At 55.4% G+C, this 26,885-nt stretch overlaps 2 protein-coding genes across 2 annotated transcripts; one reads left to right on the top strand and one right to left on the bottom strand.

Annotated features, from left to right (window-relative positions):
* The first annotated feature begins 389 nt into the window (after window positions 1-389).
* On the top strand, window positions 390-8,065 carry CRLF3 (cytokine receptor like factor 3). The gene is made up of 8 exons (XM_044273071.1): window positions 390-559; window positions 4,233-4,440; window positions 4,739-4,823; window positions 5,821-5,998; window positions 6,221-6,443; window positions 6,511-6,643; window positions 6,762-6,874; window positions 6,956-8,065. Exons 1-8 carry the CDS (start codon window positions 449-451, stop codon window positions 7,204-7,206), a joined length of 1,302 nt encoding a protein of 433 aa, XP_044129006.1. The 5' UTR covers window positions 390-448; the 3' UTR covers window positions 7,207-8,065.
* A 1,033-nt stretch (window positions 8,066-9,098) lies between these two features.
* SUZ12 (SUZ12 polycomb repressive complex 2 subunit) lies at window positions 9,099-23,658 on the bottom strand. Its single transcript, XM_044273069.1, has 16 exons — window positions 23,390-23,658; window positions 22,796-22,842; window positions 22,346-22,410; window positions 21,987-22,055; window positions 21,859-21,908; window positions 21,681-21,766; window positions 19,201-19,432; window positions 18,940-19,039; window positions 18,750-18,855; window positions 17,463-17,640; window positions 12,019-12,110; window positions 11,783-11,926; window positions 10,967-11,124; window positions 10,682-10,880; window positions 10,531-10,610; window positions 9,099-9,718 (listed from the first exon to the last, which is right to left on the bottom strand). The coding sequence occupies exons 1-16, from the start codon at window positions 23,541-23,543 to the stop codon at window positions 9,418-9,420; spliced, it is 2,061 nt and encodes a 686-aa protein (XP_044129004.1). The 5' UTR covers window positions 23,544-23,658; the 3' UTR covers window positions 9,099-9,417.
* Between the last annotated feature and the right edge of the window lie 3,227 nt (window positions 23,659-26,885).

Genomic DNA, 26,885 nt, shown 5'->3' with positions numbered 1-26,885 from the left:
CAAGGGGTCGTATCTGCTGGGGGGCACTCCAAGGGGGTGTATCTTCCGCGTGGGGTCACTTTAAGGGGGCGTATCTGCTGCATGGGTGGTCTCCAGGATTGGGCATGTACAGCTAAGCCCCGGATGGAGTTAGAGGCCTCTTGGAGGTGTGCGTGTCCCTGGGCTCCACACTGCATTTACATGTGATCTCGTGACCTGAATGCCAGAACTGCAGTGGAGACTGACACGGCCGGGAGCTTTCTCCTCAGAGCAGAGATTACTATGGTGACAGCTGAGCCCACGCCCCGTCCTCCAGGTCATCCCGTGTCTATTTGCAGAGCGGGCTGCTGCTAATAAAGCTTGGCGCATGGCGGCTTCCGGCGGCCGCGCCCCCTGTCGCGGGGGATGACGGGACTTGTAGTTGAGCCGGAGTTTCCGCAGTTGAAGGCACGGCAGAGCGGGGTGCGGGATGGAGCTGGACGGGCTGCTGCTGGAGGCGGAGGAGAGCATGGCGGCGGCGCGGAACTACAAGGCCGAGCTGAAGCAGAGGCTGCTGGGGCTGAGCCAGGCCAGGAGGCAGGTCAGACCCCCGGAGTCACATACCCCTCCCCAACACAGGGACCCCCAGAGTCACAGACCAACCCCCCCACACCACCACAGGAGACCCCCGGAGTCACATACCCCTCCCTAACACAGAGACCCCCAGAGTCACAGACTAACCCCCCCACACCACCACAGGAGACCCCCGGAGTCACATACCCCTCCCTAACACAGAGACCCCCAGAGTCACAGACTAACACCACCACAGGAGACCCCCGGAGTCACAGATGACCCCACCGACACAGGGGACCCCAGGAGTAACATACCCCTCCCCAACACACGGACCCCCAGAGTCACAGACTAACCACCCCCCCACACCACCACAGGAGACCCCCGGAGTCACATACCCCTCCCTAACACAGGGACCCCCAGATTCACAGACTAACACCACCACAGGAGACCACCGGAGTCACAGATGACCCCACCGACACAGGGGACCCCAGGAGTAACATACCCCTCCCCAACACACGGACCCCCAGAGTCACAGACTAACCACCCCCCCACACCACCACAGGAGACCCCCGGAGTCACATACCCCTCCCTAACACAGGGACCCCCAGATTCACAGACTAACACCACCACAGGAGACCACCGGAGTCACAGATGACCCCACCGACACAGGGGACCCCCGGAGTAACATACCCCTCCCCAACACAGGGACCCCCAGAGTCACAGACTAACCACCCCCCCACACCACCACAGGAGACCCCCGGAGTCACATACCCCTCCCCAACACAGGGACCCCCAGAGTCACAGACTAATCTCCCCACACCACCACAGGAGACCCCCGGAGTCACATACCCCTCCCCAACACAGGGACCCCCAGAGTCACAGACTAATCTCCCCACACCACCACAGGAGACCCCCGGAGTCACATACCCCTCCCCAACACAGGGACCCCCAGAGTCACAGACTAACACCACCACAGGAGACCCCCGGAGTCACAGATGACCCCACCGACACAGGGGACCCCCGGAGTAACATACCCCTCCCCCCCACCACAGGAGACCCCCCAGAGTCACAGACGACCCACCCCCTGACACAGGAGACCCCCCAGAGTCATAGGCGACCAACCCCCCTGACACAGGAGACCCCCCGGAGTCACAGACGACCCACCCCCCGACACAGGAGACCCCTGGAGTAACATACCCCCCCCCTCCCCCACCACAGGAGACCCCCGGAGTCATAGACGACCCACCCCCTGACACAGGAGACCCCCCGGAGTCAGACGAGACCCCCCCCGAGTCACAGACGACACAGGAGACCCCCGGAGTCTGAGACCCACATAGTTGAATATCTCCGCCCCCCCTGACATGTTTATATTACACAACATTTTGTGTGTGAGGATGATGAGGATCCTCCCAGTGTGTGACTACTACACCCGCCGTCTGCTGCCACTTCCTGCTGCTTGTCATCATATGTCTTCCTAATACCCCCCCAGTGGTCATGTGACCAGATACATACTTAGGAGGCAGGTGAGGGCCCCCCCCCCCCCCCCCACCACCAGACTCCTTCCTGTGCAGAACTCTCAGCGGAGTCTTCAGAGATTTCATCATCTCCTGTCTGTGCACATAGCTCCGGAGCGATATAACTGACTATGGGGGGGTGAATAATAACATTATAACGCTGCCCCCCAGGACCAGACACTGTGCACACAGCTCCGGAGCGATATAACTGACTATGGGGGGGTGAATAATAACATTATAACGCTGCCCCCAGGACCAGACACTGTGCACACAGCTCCGGAGCGATATAACTGACTATGGGGGGGTGAATAATAACATTATAACGCTGCCCCCCAGGACCAGACACTGTGCACACAGCTCCGGAGCGATATAACTGACTATGGGGGGGTGAATAATAACATTATAACGCTGCCCCCCAGGACCAGACACTGTGCACACAGCTCCGGAGCGATATAACTGACTATGGGGGGGTGAATAATAACATTATAACGCTGCCCCCAGGACCAGACACTGTGCACACAGCTCCGGAGCGATATAACTGACTATGGGGGGGGGGGGGGGGGGTGAATAATAACATTATAACGCTGCCCCCAGGACCAGACACTGTGCACACAGCTCCGGAGCGATATAACTGACTATGGGGGGGTGAATAATAACATTATAACGCTGCCCCCAGGACCAGACACTGTGCACACAGCTCCGGAGCGATATAACTGACTATGGGGGGGTGAATAATAACATTATAACGCTGCCCCCAGGACCAGACACTGTGCACACTGCTCCGGAGTGATATAACTGACTATGGGGGGGGGGGGGGGGTGAATAATAACATTATAACGCTGCCCCCAGGACCAGACACTGCGCACAGCTCCGGAGCGATATAACTGACTATGGGGGGGGGGGGGGGTGAATAATAACATTATAACGCTGCCCCCAGGACCAGACACTGTGCACACAGCTCCGGAGCGATATAACTGACTATGGGGGGGGGGTGAATAATAACATTATAACGCTGCCCCCAGGACCAGACACTGTGCACACAGCTCCGGAGCGATATAACTGACTATGGGGGGGTGAATAATAACATTATAACGCTGCCCCCAGGACCAGACACTGTGCACACAGCTCCGGAGCGATATAACTGACTATGGGGGGGTGAATAATAACATTATAACGCTGCCCCCAGGACCAGACACTGTGCACACTGCTCCGGAGTGATATAACTGACTATGGGGGGGGGGGGGGGGGGTGAATAATAACATTATAACGCTGCCCCCAGGACCAGACACTGCGCACAGCTCCGGAGCGATATAACTGACTATGGGGGGGGGGGGGGTGAATAATAACATTATAACGCTGCCCCCAGGACCAGACACTGTGCACACAGCTCCGGAGCGATATAACTGACTATGGGGGGGGGGTGAATAATAACATTATAACGCTGCCCCCAGGACCAGACACTGTGCACACAGCTCCGGAGCGATATAACTGACTATGGGGGGGGGGGGGGGGGTGAATAATAACATTATAACGCTGCCCCCAGGACCAGACACTGTGCACACAGCTCCGGAGCGATATAACTGACTATGGGGGGGGGGGGTGAATAATAACATTATAACGCTGCCCCCAGGACCAGACACTGTGCACACAGCTCCGGATCGATATAACTGACTATGGGGGGGTGAATAATAACATTATAACGCTGCCCCCAGGACCAGACACTGTGCACACAGCTCCGGAGCGATATAACTGACTATGGGGGGGTGAATAATAACATTATAACGCTGCCCCCAGGACCAGACACTGTGCACACAGCTCCGGAGCGATATAACTGACTATGGGGGGGGGGGGGGGGGTGAATAATAACATTATAACGCTGCCCCCAGGACCAGACACTGTGCACACAGCTCCGGAGTGATATAACTGACTATGGGGGGGGGGGGGGGGGGGGTGAATGATAACATTATAACGCTGCCCCCAGGACCAGACACTGTGCACACAGCTCCGGAGTGATATAACTGACTATGGGGGGGGGGGGGGTGAATGATAACATTATAACGCTGCCCCCAGGACCAGACCGGGGGGGAAGGGGGGTGTATAATAACAGTGTCTGGTCCTGGGGGCAGCGTTATATTGTTACTATTCAGACCCCCCCCCCCCTAACATTATAATGCTCTCTCCCTGCAGATTATGGGCAGCGCGGTGCAGACCCGTGACGCTCTGCAGCAGCATTTCCAGGATATGAAGAACGCGGTTTCCAAGATGCTGGACGATCGTCTGCTCGCGCTGCTGCAGCAGGTGGACACCATTGAGCGGGAGAACATCAAACCGCTGGACGACTGCCAGAAGCTGCTGGAGCTGGGGGTCAACACGGCGGACGGGCTGCTGCGAGAAGGTGGGTCAGGCATATCTGCTGTGGGCGGGCTCTATGGGGCGTGTCCTCTGCAGACTGTGGGGGTGTCTGCGAATACTGTGTGTTGGGGAATGGGGCGTGTCCTCTGTGCAGACTGTGGGGTGTGTCTGTGAATACTGTGTATGGGGCGTGTCCTCTGTGCAGACTGCGTGGGTGGAATTGGGTGTGTCCTCTGTGTAGACTTTTGGGGTTATGTATGGGGTGTGTCCTCTGCACAGATTGGGACCAGTCTGTCTGGGCGTGCTGGATTTCAGTGACCTGTAATTCCTCCTTTCTCCAGGAGAGGTCGCCCTGTCCTGTAATGGTGGAGACGGCCAGGACTTGTGTAACTTCACCAACAAGGCTCTGCACATCCAGCTGGACAGGTGAGGGGCTATGAGGATGGAGGGAGGGGCTAGGAGCAGGGATGGGAGGCTGTAGGCAGGGATTGGGGGAGGGGCTATGAGCAAGGATAGTGGAGGGGCTAGGAGCAGGGATGGGAGGCTGTAGACAGGGATTGAGGGAGGGGCTAGGAGCAGGGATGGGAGGTTGTAGGCAGGGATTGGGGGAGGGGCTATGAGCAAGGATAGTGGAGGGGCTAGGAGCAGGGATGGGAGGCTGTAGACAGGGATTGAGGGAGGGCCTAGGAGCAGGGATGGGAGGCTGTAGACAGGGATTGAGGGAGGGCCTAGGAGCAGGGATGGGAGGCTGTAGACAGGGATTGAGGGAGGGCCTAGGAGCAGGGATGGGAGGCTGTAGACAGGGATGAGGGAGGGCCTAGGAGCAGGGATGGGAGGCTGTAGACAGGGATTGAGGGAGGGGCTAGGAGCAGGGATGGGAGGCTGTAGGCAGGGATTGGGGAGGGGCTATGAGCAGGGCCTGGAGGTCAGGGTTTTGTGGGGCGGGGCTATGAGCAGGGTCAGGGTTTTGTGGGGCGGGGCTATGAGCAGGGTCAGGGTTTTGTGGGGCGGGGCTATGAGCAGGGTCAGGGTTTTGTGGGGCGGGGCTATGAGCAGGGTCGGGGTCAGGGTTTTGTGGGGCGGGGCTATGAGCAGGGTCGGGGATGGGTCAGGGTTTTGTGGGGCGGGGCTATGAGCAGGGTCGGGGATGGGTCAGGGTTTTGTGGGGCGGGGCTATGAGCAGGGTCGGGGATGGGTCAGGGTTTTGTGGGGCGGGGCTATGAGCAGGGTCGGGGATGGGTCAGGGTTTTGTGGGGCGGGGCTATGAGCAGGGATGGGTCAGGGTTTTGTGGGGCAGGGCTATGAGTGGGGTCGGGGATGGGTCAGGGTTTTGTGGGGCGGGGCTATGAGCTGGGTCGGGGAGGGGCTATGAGCAGGGCTGGGGGTGTCAGTATTTTGGGTGTCACCCCTGTGCTGTGTGCAGCCTCCCGGAGGTCCCCTCGCTGGTGGAGGTCCCCTGCCTCTCGGCTCAGCTGGACGACGCCTTCCTGTCGGTGGCCAGAGACCACATCTCCCAGCATGGGGCGGTAGCCTGCAGACCCCCAGTGCAGATCGAGGAGCTGGTGGAGAGACCCGGCGGGATCCTGGTGAGATGGTGCAAGGTTCGTATCCTCCTGTCTGCTAACAAGACCTGCTTGCTGCCAGTGAATGAGATCTGCGGCGATATGTTGCCTTGAGGCCCTAGAGGGGGGTAGGTCATACATGTGTCACCTGCTGGGAAATCCATGGAGGAAAGTGAACCCCATTATGTAGCCCCTGCCCCGCACAGATGACACCGCACCTCCGCTGTTCTCCTTCCCCACCCACTGACTGTCTGCTCTCAGGTGGACGAGGACTTTGTGGCTCAGGATTTTCGACTTCAGTTCCGGAAGAATTCCTCCGGTCACTTCGAGGACGCCTACGTGGGCATCGAGTGCGAGTTCATTGTGCTTCACATTGACCCCCACATCGACTATCAGTTCAGGGTCTGCGCCCGGGGCGATGGTCGTCAGGAGTGGAGTCCATGGAGCGTGCCGCAGCTGGGTCACACCTCCCTGATCCCACACGGTGAGTGCCCTGCGCTCCGCCGCCACAGTCGTCCCCTTCACTGGTGACCGCTCCTTGTCATCCGCAGAGTGGAGCCCGGGACTGGACGGTTACAGCCTGAGCAGCCGCCGCAACATCGCCCTGCGCAACGACGCGCCACAGCACGGCCCCCTCTACTCCAAAGCTGCCACCTGCCATCCAGGTCAGACGCTGACTTTCAGGTAAGTGGACCACACTGCCCCCTCCTGATGGTGCATGCTGAGGAGAATCCGCCATGTCACCGCTCCCCTCAGTCAGCAGGTGGCAGTGTGTCACAGTGTCTTCCCCGATCTCCCGCAGGGTGGAGAGCAGCGGTGCCCCGGACCGGAGGGACAGCATTGGAGTCTGTGTGGAGAAGGTGGACGGACTGGACTCATTGCAGAGGGATCGGGCCGTGTGTATCAGCTCCAGTGGTGAGTTCTCCTGGGGCCACACTCCCTGGTGGGGGTCTTGCGCTCACAGCCGGAGGGTCTCACGTCTTCTGTCTCTGGTAGGTGCAGTCTATGTGAACGGTAAGGAGATGACCAATCAGCTGCCGCCCGTCTCCTCAGGATCCACCATCACCTTTGACATGGAGCTGGTCAGCCTGGGAGCCAACAATGAGGGGCCACTCCATAGGCGCAGAGTTACAATTGGCTCTGGAAATCGGGAGGTCGTCTTTGATTGGCTGTTGGAGCAGTCATGTGACTCTCTTTATTTTGGATGCTCATTTTTCCACCCGGGCTGGAAGGTTCTGGTGTTCTAGTTGTCAGTGCAGGATCGGGGCCTGTGATGGGTACTGACCTGGGCAGAGGACTCCCCCACAGGGTACACTGCAGTGATCCCTGGCCCCCAGAGACATGAGCGAATCACAGCCCTTTCCTTCCTCCCTGCTTCTACAGTCCTGTGCTCACAGCAGCCTCAGCACAGGCTCCTCAGGTAGACAATGTAATGGTCATAGACTGCCGCCATCTTCCAATGCTAGGGGGTCAGCGGTGGTCCACTGCTTCTCTCATTACCTCCAGTATTATCGGGTGTTGGGGTGCCCCCTCTTGGTGCGGCCCCAGACTGCAGCTCAGGGCTTATTTTTTTTTTTAAATGAAATTATTGTATTTTTATAGACGCGGCTTTAGCTTCTGTATTTCCTTGTGGAGCTGCTGCCCATACTGTGTAAACCTTACTCCACAGCTGTCCGATGGGGGCAGTAGTCTTACCTGGATAGCGCTCCAGCCACCCCTAGTGGTGGATGGCACAGGGGAGCTGGTTTTTGTGGCCTTTCACGCCCCCCTCCCCAGGGCAGACTGTTTTTATTACCAAGATGAATAAAGATTTTATTTTTGACTGTGGAGGGCGTGCGTCCTCTTTGCCTCAGGTTTGAGCCGACACCAGCAATTAGGGGGGAGTCACAGAAAACAGGGCTTCATTTTATAGTTTATTAGAAATGGACATGACAAAGGTTAACAGGACAGGGGCTGAGGAGGGAGCAGACAACCACCACCGCGTCGTGTGCAAACATCGCCAGGCTAGCCACGCCCCGTTACATATGTGCAGGGAGACAAGGGGTTAAAGCAAAAATCACCATCTAATCTGAATTATCCCCAAAGCTGTAGAACCTCCCCCCACCATTAAATAGCATCAAGGAACACACGACCGCCCCCTCGCTTTATGTACAACTAGAGTAGAAAAGGGGCAGAGGACACGCTCCCATATAAATAATCACTGGATTAAAAAGGTCTGAATAGCACCAGCAGACACTGGAGCTGAGAGAAAACCAGACTACATACCTGTACACAGCACGGACCCCCAATGTGTGCAACCTGGGGTGCACGTCACAGCAACAACAGGACACACCCCCAGGAGTGAGCAACACCCCCAATGTGTGCAACCCAGGGTGCACATCACAGCAACAACAGAGGACACACCCCCAGGAGTGAGCAATACCCCCAATGTGTGCAACCCAGAGATGAACACAGCAACAACCGCACCACACACTCCCCCCCCCGATGTGTGCCCAGAGAGTGAACGTCACAGCCATAATGGAGTATACCCCCCCCCCCCCCCCCAATCCAGACGGCACAGCGCACACACACCCCATCCAGACAGTTCTGCACCCTCCCAATGATGCATAACCCCCAATCCAGACTGCGCTGCACACCCCTCTGGTTCCCCCCCCCCAAATACAGACAATGCAGCACAACCACACCCTCCCCAGGATGCATGACCCGTGCAGCATGGCTCAGAATTTAGTGACTGCCCACCCACATGATGCTTATCCCTTCTACCCCCCCAAGACAGCACTGCACACCCCTCAGAAGTGACACCCCCCCCAGATGCAGACAGTGCAGCATACCCCAACATGATGCGTGACCCCATTTCCTCCCCCCACCCAGATAGCGCTGCACCCCCCCCCCCCCCCCCCCTCTCATGATGAGCGACATCCCCAGATCCAGACAGCACTGCACACCCCTCAGGAGTTAGTGACGCCCCCTGTTCTAGCACAACTCCCGCCCCCCCAATGCATGACCCTTCCCTGGATCCAGACAGCACTGCACACCCTTCAGGAGTGACAACCCCAGATTCAGACGGTGCTGCATACCCCCACATGATGCGTAACCATCCCCCCCAGCATTGCAGATCCAGACTCAGCAGCACGCGCCATACAGTCCATAGTTTATTCACTGCGCCAAGTGGCCATACGTTACCTTCATACAGCTGCCATAATGTACAGTTTTCCCAAATAATAATGGGAGGGGGCAATTATATTTCATGGTTGCTTGGCCCCTCCCCATAAAAGTTAAAATGTGAGGGGGGAAATACAAACCTCATTCATCATTCAGAAAAAGCTAAAAAGAAGTCTGTCCTGGAAGCAACAACAGAGTAAAAAAGTGGTGGCCCCGCGGCGGCCAGTGGGGGGAGCCGCTTGGTTTTGGGGTGTATTGCTTTGCAGGGCACCCTGGGGTGGAAGCTCGGCTCGTCCTCACAGACGCTGCTTTTTGCTGGGTTTCAGGGGCCCTGACGTCACATCGTTCTCGCTGAAGCCATTGGCCGGGTATGTGGTGGGCTCGTCGGCCGCCTCCTCGGAGCGCGGGGATTGGCCCTGCAGATCCCGCAGTTTGGACACGGCCCGGTCGATGGTGGAGATGCTGATCAGGTTGAAGTCGTGCATGCTCACCAGGTGCAGCATGAAGTTTCGGCACAGGTTCTTCTTGATTATTTTGGGTCCATAGTTCTCCACGAACAACATGCAGGCGTGATTCATCTGATTGTCTGCGATGAACCTGTGGAGGAGCAGCAGCTGTTAGTATCATGGACTACAACTCCAATCCTCTGCACACAGCTTCCAAACAAGCAGAAGGCTGTACAAATACTAGCAGACCTCTGCTTGCTGGAAGTGAATGAGCACATGCTCACACAGCGCTAACTTTGCTCTGGCTGTAGTAACTTGCACATCTCAAGCGACTTTTACAACATAAGAAAACGTATACTCAGAGCGGCGGCGGTCCAGAGTCCTAGAAAGAGTGGGACCAGCGGCGGTCAGAGTCCTGGTCACAGCAGCCGCCTGACTGCGATTGGTGACCCCTTTCAGTTCAGTGGCTGCACTGCTTCAGAGAGAGGGGCCCATGTGGCCCCAGCCTCAATGCCGCACATCACCAGCAACATGGATGACAGTTCAAGAAATCGTGTGGTGCGGATTCGCGGTCTGCAAATTAATGCTGCGGCTTTCCATAGAGTAAAATCTGCCCCACGTGGCCAAACCCAAAGGGAACGACCACATGTGGCAGGTCCTCGGCAGAAAGCGTCAAAATTCACACCAAATCATGGGCAGGGTCACGTCTGAGGCATAAACGGACACTTCCGGTCCAGCTCTGCACAGATCTCACTGCAGAACCTTTCCGCAGCAGATTTTCCTCACTGTTTGAGCCATGCCTGGCGGTACCCATAATGATCAGCGGACCTCACGGCTCCTACGGTCCAGGATCTGTCCCAGATTTTACCACAGGCTGTCCACCATATAATAAGCTGTAGGTGACACGTGTGGACGATGCCGCGGACCTGGTGCCTGCAATGCCCCCCCCTCCCCCATGCTCACCCGTGTTTCATGACGTGCAGGTTCCACATCTTCATCACTTCCTTCTCCCCTTCATTAACGTCGGAGAACTCTTCGATTTGCTAAAGGAGAAGAGAGAAGGTAAGAAGCGGCAGCGGGGACCGGAGGGCGCCCCCCATGGCCACACACTCACAGTGATGGTCTTCTCCCTCAGCCACTCCGGATCCTTCTCATCCTCGCTGTCCACCTCCATCTCCTGGGGTCGGAGCGGCAGGCAGCTGTCGCTGTGGAAATACAAGCGATTGTGGCCGCTGCTGTAAGTCCGCTGCTGCTCCACTTCACCGTCCTCGGACTCGTAGAATTCAGACATCACGCCCTTTGTGCGTTTCGGCCTTAACGGGGATTGAAATGAAATCATGAGCTCCTGTAGGTAGCTTTGTGAACGCTGCGCCCCACTGAAGCCAGGCCACGTCCTCACCTGCACACCAGGATGTGGGTTATGGCCGTCCTCTTCACAGGCCCGTTTCGGCTGAAGGCAAAGCCCGGCTGTCGGTGAATATCCTGAGGGTTCCCGGCGTAGGATCCATCGTAGCACTCGTTGATGGACACATCGATCCGCGCCCCTTTTGGATGATACTAGAAGAGCAGCACAGACACATTGACCAAGGCCTGCACCCCTGGCACCGAGCGCCTGCACCCACACCGGCAATAAGCCTGGACGGTATGGTCCCCGGCAGCCCGGCCCCTGGAGGAAACACAACATCACTTCTCCACCCATCTCATCACTGGAACCAATGACTACCTGCACCTTAAGGCTACGTCTACACGACAACAATAAGTTGCGCGACACATAGGGCACAACTGCACTGCAACATTTTGTTGCACCAATGTCGCGCGACAATTTTTATAATGGCAGTCTATGGCGTCGCACTGCAACGTGCAACTGCGACGCGACAGTCGCAGAAAAATCCATCTCGAATGGATTTTCTGCGACTGTTGCATCGCAGTATGTTGCAGTGCGACACCATAGACCAGAGGTGGCCAACCTGCGGCTCTCCAGCTGTTGCAAAACTACAACTCCCAGCATGCCTACAGCAGGGAATGGTGGGAGTTGTAGTTTTACAACAGCTGGAGAGCCGCAGGTTGGCCAGCCCTGCCATTATAAAAATTGTCGCATGAGAAGAGTAGTCGTGTAGACGTAGCCTAAGTCTTGGGAACTCCCCCCTTTAATTTCTGGTTTGGAGCGGCCCCCCTCCCTGGCCAGTTATAGGGGCCCCATAAGACGTCTCCTTACCACGTAGTTGAAGATGAAGCGGCTGTGGCAGAGCTTCAGGTGCTTGAGGAGACTGTAGAGCTTGCGGCAGTTCAGGGTGCACCACGGGCAGTGCAGGTCGTCCCGAGCCTCCGTCTGCTGCCGCGTGTTGTTGTTGTAAAGGAACTACGGAGACGGAAGGTTACAGGGTAGTGGCCGGGCAGAGCGGAACCAAAGGGGACAAGCAGATCGCGTGCGAATGGGGCCGTCATATATACCTGGTAGAATATGCGCAGCTTCTGCTTGGCCTCAGCAGACAGGTCCTTCTCCCTCTTACCCGACACTTCTGCCGACAGGGTCTCCTTTACAGCTGCAGATACAAGAAACAGTCAGAGAGAGTTCAAGTCGTGGACCCCGTCCCCCTCCCACCACGCAGAGACCCCGCGCCCCCAGAGACCCCGCTCCCCCCCCACCAGCTCCTGGAATAAACAAGCTTAATGGGAACAAGCCTTTTGAACGTGGTGAATTAAAGCTATACTTAGCCAGGGCCATTGTCAGGGCCACAATGGTCAGCGCTACCTCAGTGTCTCACTCATTAACCCCCTCAGAGCAGAGTGATGACCAGAACCCCCGACAACCAGGCCGTAAGCTGGTGGCCCCAGACCCTTACTGGGCATCTGAGTGAGGGGCCCCCGGAAGCAGCAAGTAAATGGACAGAATCAACATTCATAGCAGAAGCAGCAGTTGAGGATTTGTAGGATGTGATCGCAGAGGTCGCGGTAGGTTTCCCTGGCGGAGTATAATACCGCTCTTAGCATTTACAGAGTGTGATCGCAGAGGTCGCGGTAGGTTTCCCTGGCGGAGTATAATACCGCTCTTAGCATTTACAGAGTGTGATCCCAGAGGTCGCGGTAGGTTTTCCTGGCGGAGTATAATACCGCTCTTAGCGTTTACAGGATGTGATCCCAGATGTCGCGGTAGGTTTTCCTGGCGGAGTATAATACCGCTCTTAGCGTTTACAGGATGTGATCCCAGATGTCGCGGTAGGTTTTCCTGGCGGAGTATAATACCGCTCTTAGCGTTTACAGGATGTGATCCCAGATGTCGCGGTAGGTTTTCCTGGCGGAGTATAATACCGCTCTTAGCGTTTACAGGATGTGATCCCAGATGTCGCGGTAGGTTTTCCTGGCGGAGTATAATACCGCTCTTAGCGTTTACAGGATGTGATCCCAGATGTCGCGGTAGGTTTTCCTGGCGGAGTATAATACCGCTCTTAGCGTTTACAGGATGTGATCCCAGATGTCGCGGTAGGTTTTCCTGGCGGAGTATAATACCGCTCTTAGCGTTTACAGGATGTGATCCCAGATGTCGCGGTAGGGTTTCCTGGCGGAGTATAATACCGCTCTTAGCGTTTACAGGATGTGATCGCAGAGGTCGCGGTAGGTTTTCCTGGCGGAGTATAATACCGCTCTTAGCATTTACAGAGTGTGATCGCAGAGGTCGCGGTAGGTTTTCCTGGCGGAGTATAATACCGCTCTTAGCGTTTATAGGATGTGATCGCAGAGGTCGTGGTAGGTTTCCCTGGCGGAGTATAATACCGCTCTTAGCGTTTACAGAGTGTGATCCCAGATGCCGCGGTAGGTTTTTCAGGGGAGGGGCACATTTTGCAGTACAAATAACGCAGTAACCCATTAGCTTTTTTGTGGTGGCAATGGGAAAGAAAGTTCCGCCCTTGTTTTTTGCATTTACGCTGTTCACTGTGCAGTTATTCTATTGGTCAGTCCGATTGCAGCAATACCAAATGTGTACGGTTTTATGCGTTTACTACCTTTGTCATGAAAAACAAGTCTCCTCGGTCTCCACATTCCAAGAGCCAGAATTAATGTTTGCGCTGCTGTCGCCATATGTGGCTTTTTTCAGGGTGATAATAAAACATCATCTTTATTACAATGAAGGATATCACGTGGGCGCTTTTTATTTATTGCACAGGGCGATATCACATGGGCGTTTTTTATTTATTGCACGGGGACGATATCACGTTGGCGGTTTTTTTATTGCGGGGGGGGGGGGGGGGGGGCGATATCACGTGAGTACAAAATAAGAATACTTTTTATGAAAGAAATCGGTTTAATGATCCTCATGAAGTTCAGCCTTTTCTCCTAGCACCACAACCCCCATCATGTAGTGACGGTCTTCAACTCAGTCCTCCCTCTACACACAACTCCCATCATTTAAAGGGAAACTTTATGCTGCCCATACTAACTGCAGAATAAAGTAGAGACAGGCGAGTTGATTTCAGCGTCTGTCATTGTCATTTATAAGTTAAAGTAAGTGGTTGCCGAGAACCAACATCACAATCATTGCAGACGGGGCCTGGAAAAGAGTCACGGCCACCTGAGAAGAGTCCTGGTTATTCCTGCTCTCCCGCTGATGACTGACAGACTTCTGCCGAGTTTTCTCCCTTTCTCTCTAGGAGAGAACTGCCAATCATCAGACGGGGGGAGAGCAGGAGATTATAATGACCAGGACTCTTCTCAGGAGGCCGTGACTCTTTTCCAGGCCCAGTCTGCAATGATTGTGATGCTGGTTCTCGGCCACCACTGACTTTTACCTGATGAGTGACACAGCGCTGACATCAGCATTTCGGTCACTACTTTATACCGCCCTCAGTGAGGTCCAGACTTTACACACAGCATCCATTAAAGTGGTTAGACGAGTGTGTCCATGCGGGAGCGGGACCTCCTGTTATGTACACGGCTCCTGCACAGCATTATAACGATTAATAATACTGTGCGTGTACTGAATTGTACTGACATAATGCTGGCGGCTGTGAAAGGAGCAGAGTCCATGACGGGAAGCCACAGCCCCCACAGGGTGCGTTTTCTGCTATGGGCACGCTCCTCTGAAAGGGGTCTTTGAGGTCAAAGCCATTTCCCATTTTCGCTCCCTGTCTTCCTGGAGCCATAAGGTTTTCATTTTCCATTCACAGCTCTACGAGGGCTTGTTTTTTTTTTTTTTGTATGACAAGTTGTATTTTCTAATCGCGCCATTTAATATTGTATATGATGATGTAGTGGAAAGTTGGAAAAAAATCTTAATGGGGTGAGATTTGAAAAAGCAGCAACTCTGTGTTTACAGTGTTCCCTATGAGATAAAACTGTCCTGTTATCTTCATTCTCTGGGTCAGTACGATTACAGTGATACCACATTTATAGTTTTATGGGTTTTGTGTTTACAGCGTTCCCTATAAGATAAAACTGTCCTGTTCTCTTCATTCTCCGGTCAGTACGATTACAGTGATACCACATTTATATAGTTTTATGGATTTTGTGTTTACAGCGTTCCCTATGAGATAAAACTGTCCTGTTCTCTTCATTCTCTGGGTCAGTACGATTACAGTGATACCACATTTATATAGTTTTATGGGTTTTGTGTTTACAGCGTTCCCTATGAGATAAAACTGTCCTGTTCTCTTCATTCTCTGGGTCAGTACGATTACAGTGATACCACATTTATATAGTTTTATGGATTTTGTGTTTACAGCGTTCCCTATGAGATTAAACTGTCCTGTTCTCTTCATTCTTCGGTCAGTACGATTACAGTGATACCACATTTATATAGTTTTATGGATTTTGTATTTACAGTGTTCCCTATGAGATAAAACTGTCCTGTTCCCTTCATTCTCCGGGTCAGTACGATTACAATGATACCACATTTATATAGTTTTATGGATTTTGTGTTTACAGCGTTCCCTATGAGATAAAACTGTCCTGTTCTCTTCATTCTCTGGGTCAGTACGATTACAGTGATACCACATTTATATAGTTTTATGGATTTTGTGTTTACAGCGTTCCCTATGAGATTAAACTGTCCTGTTCTCTTCATTCTTCGGTCAGTACGATTACAGTGATACCACATTTATATAGTTTTATGGATTTTGTGTTTACAGCGTTCCCTATGAGATAAAACTGTCCTGTTCCCTTCATTCTCCGGTCAGTACGATTACAGTGATAGCACATTTATACAGTTTTATGGGTTTTGTATTTACAGTGTTCCCTATAAGATAAAACTGTCCTGTTCTCTTCATTCTCCGGTCAGTACGATTACAGTGATACCACATTTATATAGTTTTATGGGTTTTGTGTTTACAGTGTTCCCTATGAGATAAAACTGTCCTGTTCTCTTCATTCTCTGGGTCAGTACGATTACAGTGATACCACATTTATATAGTTTTATGGGTTTTGTTCTTACAGCATTCCCTATGAGATAAAACTGTCCTGTTCCCTTCATTCTCCGGTCAGTACGATTACAGTGATAGCACATTTATACAGTTTTATGGGTTTTGTATTTACAGTGTTCCCTATAAGATAAAACTGTCCTGTTCTCTTCATTCTCCGGTCAGTACGATTACAGTGATACCACATTTATATAGTTTTATGGGTTTTGTGTTTACAGTGTTCCCTATGAGATAAAACTGTCCTGTTCCCTTCATTCTCCGGTCAGTACGATTACAGTGATACCACATTTATATAGTTTTATGGGTTTTGTATTTACAGTGTTCCCTATAAGATAAAACTGTCCTGTTCCCTTCATTCTCCGGTCAGTACGATTACAGTGATACCACATTTATATAGTTTTATGGGTTTTGTATTTACAGTGTTCCCTATAAGATAAAACTGTCCTGTTCCCTTCATTCTCCGGTCAGTACGATTACAGTGATACCACATTTATATAGTTTTATGGGTTTTGTATTTACAGTGTTCCCTATGAGATAAAACTGACCCGTTTCTTTTTATTAATACCATCAATTTAAATACCGTTATTTTTTTTTTAAATTATAGCCTGCATCAAGTGTGGGAATTTCTGTTGATTCCAATGTTGTGCTGCCACCTGCAGGCCAACACAGGAATCTGTGATGGCATGGTAGCCTCATACAGACTGCGGCCTGTCACCAACAAACGGCTTCCCTGATCTTAGCGTGGGGAAGCCATTCAGGGAGAGCTGTGACCACAGCATCAAAGGGGTTAAAGGTTTGTGATCAGCGTTACTGTTAATCGCTGACATTCACCCTGGGTGTCTGCGGAGTGAACCAGTAGGCACCTGGAGGAAATGGCATCCACTCCACAGCAGGTGCCATCTTTAAAGAGACGGCATACCTACGCCGATTAAAACTTCCCATCAGGTTTCTAAGTAGCCGCGTTCCCAAAATATCAGCTTTTTGTATTATGCACATTCGCTCTTTGGAACTCCAAGGGGCGGGCAGAAGGCTTGGCTCTCCTGTGGGCACGCCCATGTCCATCAGCTAAATGACATATACCCCCCAATATGGCCTTCATGCTCCGCATCCGGCGCTCGCTCTGTTAACACCTGCATGTCATCAGCAGCACTCTTACCTCGCCATCCTCCCAGCAGCTGCCGCCGGACCACCACTCACCACTATGGCACCAACCATTGGAGGGTCTCAAAGTATTTTATACTGACGAGAGAGGAGGCGGACGTTAGAATGGCGGTGCTCCAAGCGTTCCTCCCACCCCAGAACGCGGCTACGTAGAAACCTAAGACATCAGCACAAATCACCCCTATTGGGTTAATAGGCATTCACCCCCCACCCATATGCAATACATACAGCCAGGTGGATGTCATGTATGCCACCCCTCCACCAGCATCCATAACTGCCTGTCCCACGTTACTGGGATCACAGGGTCACCTGGCGCCCCCTCACCTATACTCTGTGGAGGCTTCACGGCTACGGTTCGGAGCTCCTGGGGGACGCTGTCAGAGTTACGGGTCGCCAGAGGTTTAGCAATTGGTGCAGTGGATTTATCTGAAGAGTCGCTCGTCCATCGAAGGGTAAATTGGAGGGTGGGACCCTGGGAGAAGGTCTCGAACGGAGGCAGTCGCTGAGGGAGACAGGAACCGACAGTCAGGACAGGGTTCTAGATCAGGCTGGGGAGAGGGAGGCGGGGCCCAGCGCCTAGTCTACAGGCTGGGGAGAGGGAGGCGGGGCCCAGCGCCTAGTCTACAGGCAGCCGAGAGGGAGGCGGGGCCCAGCGCCTAGTCTACAGGCAGCCGAGAGGGAGGCGGGGCCCAGCGCCTAGTCTACAGGCAGCCGAGAGGGAGGCGGGGCCCAGCGCCTAGTCTACAGGCAGCCGAGAGGGAGGCGGGGCCCAGCGCCTAGTCTACAGGCAGCCGAGAGGGAGGCGGGGCCCAGCGCCTAGTCTACAGGCAGCCGAGAGGGAGGCGGGGCCCAGCGCCTAGTTACAGGCAGCCGAGAGGGAGGCGGGGCCCAGCGCCTAGTCTACAGGCAGCCGAGAGGGAGGCGGGGCCCAGCGCCTAGTCTACAGGCAGCCGAGAGGGAGGCGGGGCCCAGCGCCTAGTCTACAGGCAGCCGAGAGGGAGGCGGGGCCCAGCGCCTAGTCTACAGGCAGCCGAGAGGGAGGCGGGGCCCAGCGCCTAGTCTACAGGCAGCCGAGAGGGAGGCGGGGCCCAGCGCCTAGTCTACAGGCAGCCGAGAGGGAGGCGGGGCCCAGCGCCTAGTCTACAGGCAGCGAGAGGGAGGCGGGGCCCAGCGCCTAGTCTACAGGCAGCAGAGAGGGAGGCGGGGCCCAGCGCCTAGTCTACAGGCAGCAGAGAGGGAGGCGGGGCCCAGCGCCTAGTCTACAGGCAGCAGAGAGGGAGGCGGGGCCCAGCGCCTAGTCTATGGGTTGCTGGGTCTATAGCTAGACATTCAGAGACTGACAGGACCCACAATGGCAAATTGCCGAGGGTCTGCCACCACAGTGGGACTTACAATGTCACTGGGGGGCCCCACGTCTCCCTCCGAAGAGCGCCTCTGTGTAAGGGCTCATGTACACAACCGTATATCTCGGGGGGCCTACGGTTGTGTACAGGAGCCCTTAGGAGGCAGAGTTTCCTTCTTCTAAGTGGCAGCCCCCGGTCACCAGCAGTCTCGGGTGAGGACGTTTACTTGACATCCTGATGTCGCCCCTCAGGCAGACGCCCCACTTACCTTGCCATCTAATATGGTTTCCCACGTGGCCCTCTTCTTGCTGACCGGACAATCCTCCATCTCCTGCATGGCCACTTCATACTCCCCATCCAGTAACTGCAGACGCCTGGAAGAGGGAGGGACAGACATTTACCACCAACACCCAGCGTACCCGAGGCGGGCGAGAAAACGGGTGACCCCATAGAATCACCTGTTCTTATCAAACACAGTCATCTGCGCCACAAACGTCTTCTCCTCATCTCTACTGGATGAGAGCCTTTTCCTTCTGGTTGGGGGATCGTCCAGGACCTCTACAGGTGCAGAAAACACAGGATGTACACAGCAGAATAGTGAGTGCAGCTCTGAAGTATATTACAGGATAGGTGATGTATGTACAGAATAGATGTACACAGGCGCGGCTCGTAGTAGCGGGGGGTCTACATAAAGCGGGGATCGCCTCTGCAGCACTCACCAATGTTCTCGTTGGTTTCACCGTTAGTCATGCCGTTGAAGTCGCGGTGTTCTGGTTGGGTAACTCGGAAGAGCAGGGAGTACGACTTTACCATGTGGCTATTGCTGGGCTCAAACTCATTGCTGGACACGGCCAGGGACGGGAAGCTGCTGATTTTGGAGAGGCTGGTGTCTGGGTTCAGCGGCACCTGCTTCTTGCCTGTGGGGACCTGTCTTATGGGGCAGCTGACATCCTGCAGACAGAAGAAGCCGTAGTGGGCAACCATTATGTCTGTCCCCTGGCAGCAGCTCGGTTAATGCAGGGAGGAAGGGCTCAGCGCAGACTCCAACACAAGCAGGGAATGTTAGGAGGCTTCAGTACTGAAGATGCCGAACAGCGAGTGCAGCTCTGGAGCATAACGCAGCATGCACACTCCTGCGGTCTGTAACCATCACAGTTCAGCAGCGAGGCCAGGGGCGCGCACACTGTACAGGGCGGGGCAGCGCAGCGAGGCCAGGGGCGCGCACACTGTACAGGGCGGGGCAGCGCAGCGAGGCCAGGGGCGCGCACACTGTACAGGGCGGGGCAGCGCAGCGAGGCCAGGGCCGCGCACACTGTACAGGGCGGGGCAGAGCAGCGAGGTCAGGGGCGCGCACACTAGGGCTGAAACGATTATTCGAATAACTCTATTAAATCGAGTCAAAAAATTCATCGATGCAGTTTCCCTGCATCGAGGAATCGTTCAGATCACGTGATCACGGAGCGGGAGTGAAATTAAGCGTCTCACTCACCGCTTCCGTGTCCTCCGGAGCCAGAGAGGCAGGACTGAGCGGCCGGCACAGCTGAGGGAGGAGGGAGGAGGAGGGAGTCTCTCCCTCCCCACTGTGCGCGGCTGCCGCTGAAGACCAAGTAGGAGGAGGAGGGGAGGGACTGAGGAGGAGGAGGAGGGGAGGGACTGTGGCCACTGCACCACCAATGAATGCGCCGGCCATATCCCACAGGGTCCCCCTCCTCCCCCCCATCATTGGTGGCAGTGTCCGTTCCGATCGGAGCCCCAGCAGTGTAATGCTGGGGCTCCGATCGGTTACCATGGCAGCCAGGACGCTGCTTAAGTCCTGGCTGCCATGGTATGTTAGTGAGCAGAGAGCAGCGCATTATACTCACGTGCGCTGTGGCCGGCGGTCGCTCCTTCTCATAGGTCTGTGCGGCGCATTGCTAATGCTTACAGCATTAGCAATCCGCCGCACAGACAGAAGAAGGAGCGACCGGCGGCCACAGCGCACGTGAGTATAATGCGCTGCTCTCTGCTCACTACTAACATACCATGGCAGCCAGGGCTTCAGTAGCGTGACTCCTGGCTGCCATGGTAACCGATCGGAGCCCCAGCATTACACTGCTGGGGCTCCGATCGGAACTGACACTGCCACCAATGATGGGGGGGAGGAGGGGGACCCTGTGGCCACTGCCACCAATGATTAATACTGGGGAGGGGGGGGGTTGCGTTATCAGAGGCTGGGGGAGGCAGATCAGAGGCTGGGGGGAGGGGGGGGAGGCAGATCAGAGGCTGGGGGGAGGGGGGGAGGCAGATCAGAGGCTGGGGGGAGGGGGGGAGGCAGATCAGAGGCTGGGGGGGGAGGCAGATCAGAGGCTGGGGGGAGGGGGGCAGGCAGATCAGAGGCTGGGGGGGAGGCAGATCAGAGGCTGGGGGGGGGGAGGCAGATCAGAGGCTGGGGGGGGGGAGGCAGATCAGAGGCTGGGGGGGGGGAGGCAGATCAGAGGCTGGGGGGGGGGAGGCAGATCAGAGGCTGGGGGGGAGGCAGATCAGAGGCTGGGGGGGGGAGGCAGATCAGAGGCTGGGGGGGGGAGGCAGATCAGAGGCTGGGGGGGGAGGCAGATCAGAGGCTGGGGGGGGGAGGCAGATCAGAGGCTGGGGGGGAGGCAGATCAGAGGCTGGGGGGGGGAGGCAGATCAGAGGCTGGGGGGGGCAAGCAGATCAGAGGCTGGGGGGGGCAAGCAGATCAGAGGCTGGGGGCAAGCAGATCAGAGGCTGGGGGAGGCAGATGGAGAGAGAGTGGTTAATGGAGGCTGCAAGCACCACCTTGGCATGTATAAAGTTATTGGTTTAGAGAGGGGTTAATGAAGGCACCTCCAAGGTGCTTTCATTAACCTCTTCAGACCAATAACTTTATACATGCCTAATGCCAAGGTGCTTCCATTAACCCCTCCAAACCCAATGGGCATGTATAAAGTTATTGGTTTGGAGGGGTTAATGGAAGCACCTTGGCATTAGGCATGTATACAGTTATTAACCCCTTCAAACCAATAACTTTATACATACCTAATTACGTACGTTATTTTAAGTAGCTTTTTCTTATTAGATTACTCGATGAATCGAGAAATATAATCGATAGAATACTCGATTACAAAAATATTCGTTTACTGCAGCCCTAGCGCACACTGTACAGGGCGGGGCAGTGAGGTCAGGTCGGTGCAGTGGTTACCTTGCGTTTCTTGTGGCACACCTTCACCAGTAAAACCTCCAGGGTTACAGAGCTTTGTTCATTCTCAGAGTTCGGAGCTGGCTTATCTGCGGAGGAGATGAGAGCTGTGAGCTCCACCTGAAGACCCCCCGCACTGACGAGGTCACCTGAGAACACAGACACCACCCCCCAAACTTACCACTTTTATGGAAGAAGCCGGTGAATGTGAGCTGCAGGTGAGCAGAGAGACTGGAGGGAGAGGAAAGGACGAGGCGTCAGGACACATTTCCACAAGCACATATTAAGCTGACTGAGGCAGCGGGTTACCTGTCCGTCTCGTGCTCGCCCCTCATCTTCTCCACCTTACACAGCAGGTCATTCACTTTAAAGGTTTTCCTAGGAGAAAACGACAGACAAGTTATATCGCGGGTCTCACACGAGAGCAGAAGACCATGCCAACAAACTGACAGCAAGCTGAGATCCTGAAAAGTGTGGCTCCAGACGGCGCTGCAGGTAAGTACATGGGGGTGACCACCCAGCAGGGGACGCGACGCCCCACATCAGCCGAGGTCACCCACCCGTCTTCTCCCTCATTACCAGTCATTATGTAATATCAGCAGAGAGGAGGACACAGCGTGACACGTGACAGGCCACGCCGACGACGCATAACAGGACCGCCACGTTACCTTCTGGCGTTTGATCGGGAGTTACGGTGAGACATGTAGGTGAGCGTCCGATGGAGAAAGATGGGCTGCAAGGAAAAAGACAGCGTGAGACGTGTGCGAGGACGACCGCCCCGAGAGACTCGAGGGCGACACCCGCTATACACCTCCTCATACACAGCCACCCCTATAGAGGGCGACACCCGGTATAGACCTCAGAATGCAGCGCCCCCCTACATAGGGCGATACCTGGTATAGACCTCAGAACACAGCGCCCCCTACATAGGGCGACACCTGGTATAGACCTCAACAGCGCCCCCTATAGAGGGTCACATGAGGGGTGTTCCCCTGTGACCGTTCAATCTGTCGGCGTCACCCCTCTGATTTGCTTCTCTCCTATAATGGAGGATGTAGGAGGCGGCACAAACAGGATCCGTCATCTGTTGTGTCTTCAGCGGTCACAGCTCTACTCACCGCTATCAGATTCCTCGTCCTGAGGAAGCGGTAAATTTGGGTGGGTTCTGGAAGGAAAACAAAAGGTAAGACAAATCAGAGAAGGGGTGTGAGGCGCGCAGGAGGGTAGGGGGGAGGCACAGCGCGCGCAGGAGGGGGGCACAGCGCGCGAGGCGCGCAGGAGGGGGGGCACAGCGCGCGAGGCGCGCAGGAGGGGGGGCACAGCGCGCGAGGCGCGCAGGAGGGGGGGCACAGCGCGCGAGGCGCGCAGGAGGGGGGGCACAGCGCGCAGGAGGGGGGGCACAGCGCGCGAGGCGCGCAGGAGGGGGGGGCACAGCGCGCGAGGCGCGCAGGAGGGGGGGGCACAGCGCGCGAGGCGCGCAGGAGGGGGGCACAGCGCGCGAGGCGCGCAGGAGGGGGGGCACAGCGCGCGAGGCACGCAGGAGGGGGGGAGGCACGGTGAGAGGCACGCAGGAGGGGGGAGGCACGGTGAGAGGCACGCAGGAGGGGGAGGCACGGTGAGAGGCACGCAGGAGGGGGGAGGCACGGTGAGAGGCACGCAGGAGGGGGGAGGCACGGTGAGAGGCACGCAGGAGGGGGGAGGCATGTACTGACTCTCGAAGGCCTGCAGGAAGAGTTCATGGTCGGCCTGGATCTGCTCCATCTTAGGTCTCTTCACCGGAGGGATAGCCGCTCCTCCGCCGCCGGAAGAGGACGGGGCCCCGAGGCCCGCCGGTCCGGAGCTGGCACCGTGCTTCTGGGGAGCCATGGCCTCAGCGCCCGGGCAGCGACATCTACGACTTCTCCGCCGGGGCTCCGGGGTCTGCCGCGCTCTGCTCTCACACACTCCGGGCCCGCCCCCTTACACCATTGGTCATGAACACCGCAGGCCGCAGCGTTCATTGGTTCATTCACCCGTCAGTCACTGTGCCCCTGACGTCACACGCGCGCCCGCACTCTTCTTCGAATTGAAACCGCGGGAAGACGTCGCTATGCAGTCTGGGAGAAGCCTCTGGATGACGTCAGTCATCAGCTGCAGACCGCCCCAACCCTTCATCCGCTCTACTCAATCTCATCATTACCCCCAGTTCACCCATCCTCAGAGTCTGCCCCTAGTACACCCGTCCTCTGCTCCCATAAAAGCCATCCTCTGCCCCCAGTACACCCATCATCACCCAGTACACCCGTCCTCTGCCCCCAGTACACCCATCCTCTGCCCCCATAAAAGCCATCCCCTACCCCCATAAAAGCCATCCTCTGCCCCCAGTACACCCATTATCACCCAGTACACCCGTCCTCTGCCCCCAGTACACCCGTCCTCTGCCCCCATAAAAGCCATCCCCTGCCCCCATAAAAGCCATCCTCTGCCCCAGTACACCCATCATCACCCAGTACACCTGTCCTCTGCCCCCAGTACACCCATCCTCTGCCCCGATAAAAGCCATACCCTGCCCCATAAAAGCCATACCCTGCCCCCAGTACACCCATCATCGCCCAATACACCCATCCTTTTCCCCAGTACACCCATTATCGCCTCCCAATACACTGATCATCACCAGTACACCCATCCTCAGAGTCTGCCCCAGTACACCTGTCCTCTGCCCCCAGTACACCTGTCCTCTGCCCCCAGTACACCTGTCCTCTGCCCCCAGTACACCTGTCCTCTGCCCCCAGTACACCTGTCCTCTGCCCCCAGTACACCCATCCTCTGCCCCAGTACACCCATCATCGCCCAGTACACCCATCCTTTTCCCCATTACACCCGTCCTCTCTCCCCAGTACACCCATCCTTTTCCCCAGTACACCCATCCTTTTCCCCAGTACACCCATCCTTTTCCCCAGTACACCCGTCCTCTCTCCCCAGTACACCCATCCTCTGCCCTCAGTACACCCATTATCGCCCCCAGTACACCGATCATGACCCAGTACACCCATTATCACCCATGTGGCGAAACCAACCTCGCCACTGGGTTTTGGAGGGGCCTGGCTACCAGCCTCTTGCCCCAGGATTATGGGCCCTCTCATCAGCCAGGCCTCCTTTGTTCACAAAGGACTTGTACTAACTTGAACCCCTGGTCTAATTCGTGCCATTTTGGGATGTTAAATGTCTATGTGCATTGTAAAGGGTGGGACATTGTATACGTTGAGTAGTGAGGTCTGTTCCATTGTCTCTCTGTGTGTATTGGCGATGTCCCTTTGTCCTGAGAGATAATTGAATTACGTCTCGGTTGTCTCCAGGACAGAAGACATTTTGTATTCTCCTGCCTATGATGATTACAGCAACCCAGTGTGAGGTAATTGTATCACGGGCAGAGGGGAGGATTTTGTGTTGGAGTGTCTGAGTGTACTGTACGTGGTTATTGGCTGTTTTTACAAAACCCTGTGGGTGGTAACCTTGTTGGAAGATGTGTATAAATCAATGCTGTGTGTTCAAATAAAGAGTTCCTGTTTTACATTCAACATAGAGCCTCGTCTCATGTGTGTGGGGATTGCTATACGCTGAAGATTTGCTATACTCCCCTGGCTATAACTATTAGCTCTTGTAAGAGCTGTTCCTGCTCTCTGGATTTAGGAGAGGTTCACCCACTGGAGCCTTGTTGTAGGTCCAGGGTGGGTAGGAGACGGTGAGACCTCAACCAAGCTTCGGCGGTTCGTGGGGTCTGCAGTGCGTACGGTGTCAAGTGGAGTGCTTGGAGTCCTCGGAAAGCACTAGGAGCATCTATCGACGGAGGTACCCGGTCGGGGGGGACTAGGAGATCCGTTACATTGGTGGCAAGCAGTGGGATGGCGTCCTAGTAAGAGGAGAAGCAGCTTGGAGACACCGTTCGTGGATTTACAAAATTGAGGGCAACTCTAGTATCCGTACAGAGAACCTGGATACAGCAGGATGGAATCAACTAGTCTTCGGACAGCGTTCTATGACGAGGAGGAGGAGGCAGCCGCGGACTACAGGAATGCAGACAGAAAGGAAATCTGGTATGATGCCCTGGAAAATGCCCAGCAGCGGCGCGGTGAGAGCCTCCCCAGTTATGAGCAGCGGCTACAGAAGCGTGTGGCAATGCGGATGGGTCTCTTGAGAGAGCAGCCCTTGGATGAGTGGGTGACAGAACTGGAGAGGCTGGTATGGAAGGAGCTTTGGCTAGACAACGCCTACTAGGCACTCTGGTGGTATGTGATTCGGCACTCCCTCTGGATGGCTGAGCACGACAGACCCGAGGGTGGGGATTATGATGGCCCTGGCCTGTTGCTTGAGGCCTTCGCAGAACCGGAGTTCGGAGATGCTGGAGAGTCCCGGTTCTGGGATATCTATGACTACAGGGAGGCTATGCATGATTGGGCTACAGCGAGAGAGGTGAGACAAGACCTGGCATCTCTAGTGTCAAAGGAGTGGGAGCTGGAGCAGGACTACCAATACTTCAGCTCAATTCAGCCCCAATATACACTGCCAGAGAGCTGGGTGGCAGTCCCAGACCTACAACCCTACAGCTGGGAAGACCCGACTGAAGTATCCCCTGCTTCAGTACCAGCTACAGAGGTAGGGGACCTCATAGACTGGTCCTGGGGGGAAACCCATATGGCAGGTGGAGATGGGACCGAGATCTCTCCACCGGCCCTACAGGGATGCTGGGCAGTCGGCCAAAATCCCCAACGGCAGCCGGAGTTTCAGGGAGTAGGGACAGTTGGTCCTGCTCCCCAGCGGCAGTGTACTTTGAAGGGAGAGGAGACAATCGGTCTCTCTCCCCAATCATAGGGGGACAGCACCCCTAACTCCAATGATGCAGATGGGACTGCAGTCTCTGCACCAGGCCTACCGGGAGGCTGGACGGCCGGTAAAGAGTCCCCACCAACCCCGCAGGAATGCCAGGAGGAGGAGGTAAGCGATCCCTCCTCTCCACAGCTGATTTGCAACAAGGTCCTGGGAGTAGGATTCCCTGACCCCATCCCAGCGGAAGAGCTGGCATCTGGGCCGAGCGCAGTTGGCCTCTGCCCTCCCCTATTCTCTTCTCCAGAGCCAGACTTCCTACAGGCTACCTGTCACGGAAGGTGTACAGAAAACTAGAAGACACAAAATGAAGATCCGACTGACTGGATCCAAAACTAAGGAACAAAA

Source organism: Bufo gargarizans, unplaced genomic scaffold, assembly GCF_014858855.1.
Source record: "Bufo gargarizans isolate SCDJY-AF-19 unplaced genomic scaffold, ASM1485885v1 fragScaff_scaffold_368_pilon, whole genome shotgun sequence".
Classification (NCBI taxonomy): Eukaryota; Metazoa; Chordata; class Amphibia; order Anura; family Bufonidae; genus Bufo; species Bufo gargarizans.
This window is presented reverse-complemented; position numbering and strand designations above follow the sequence as displayed.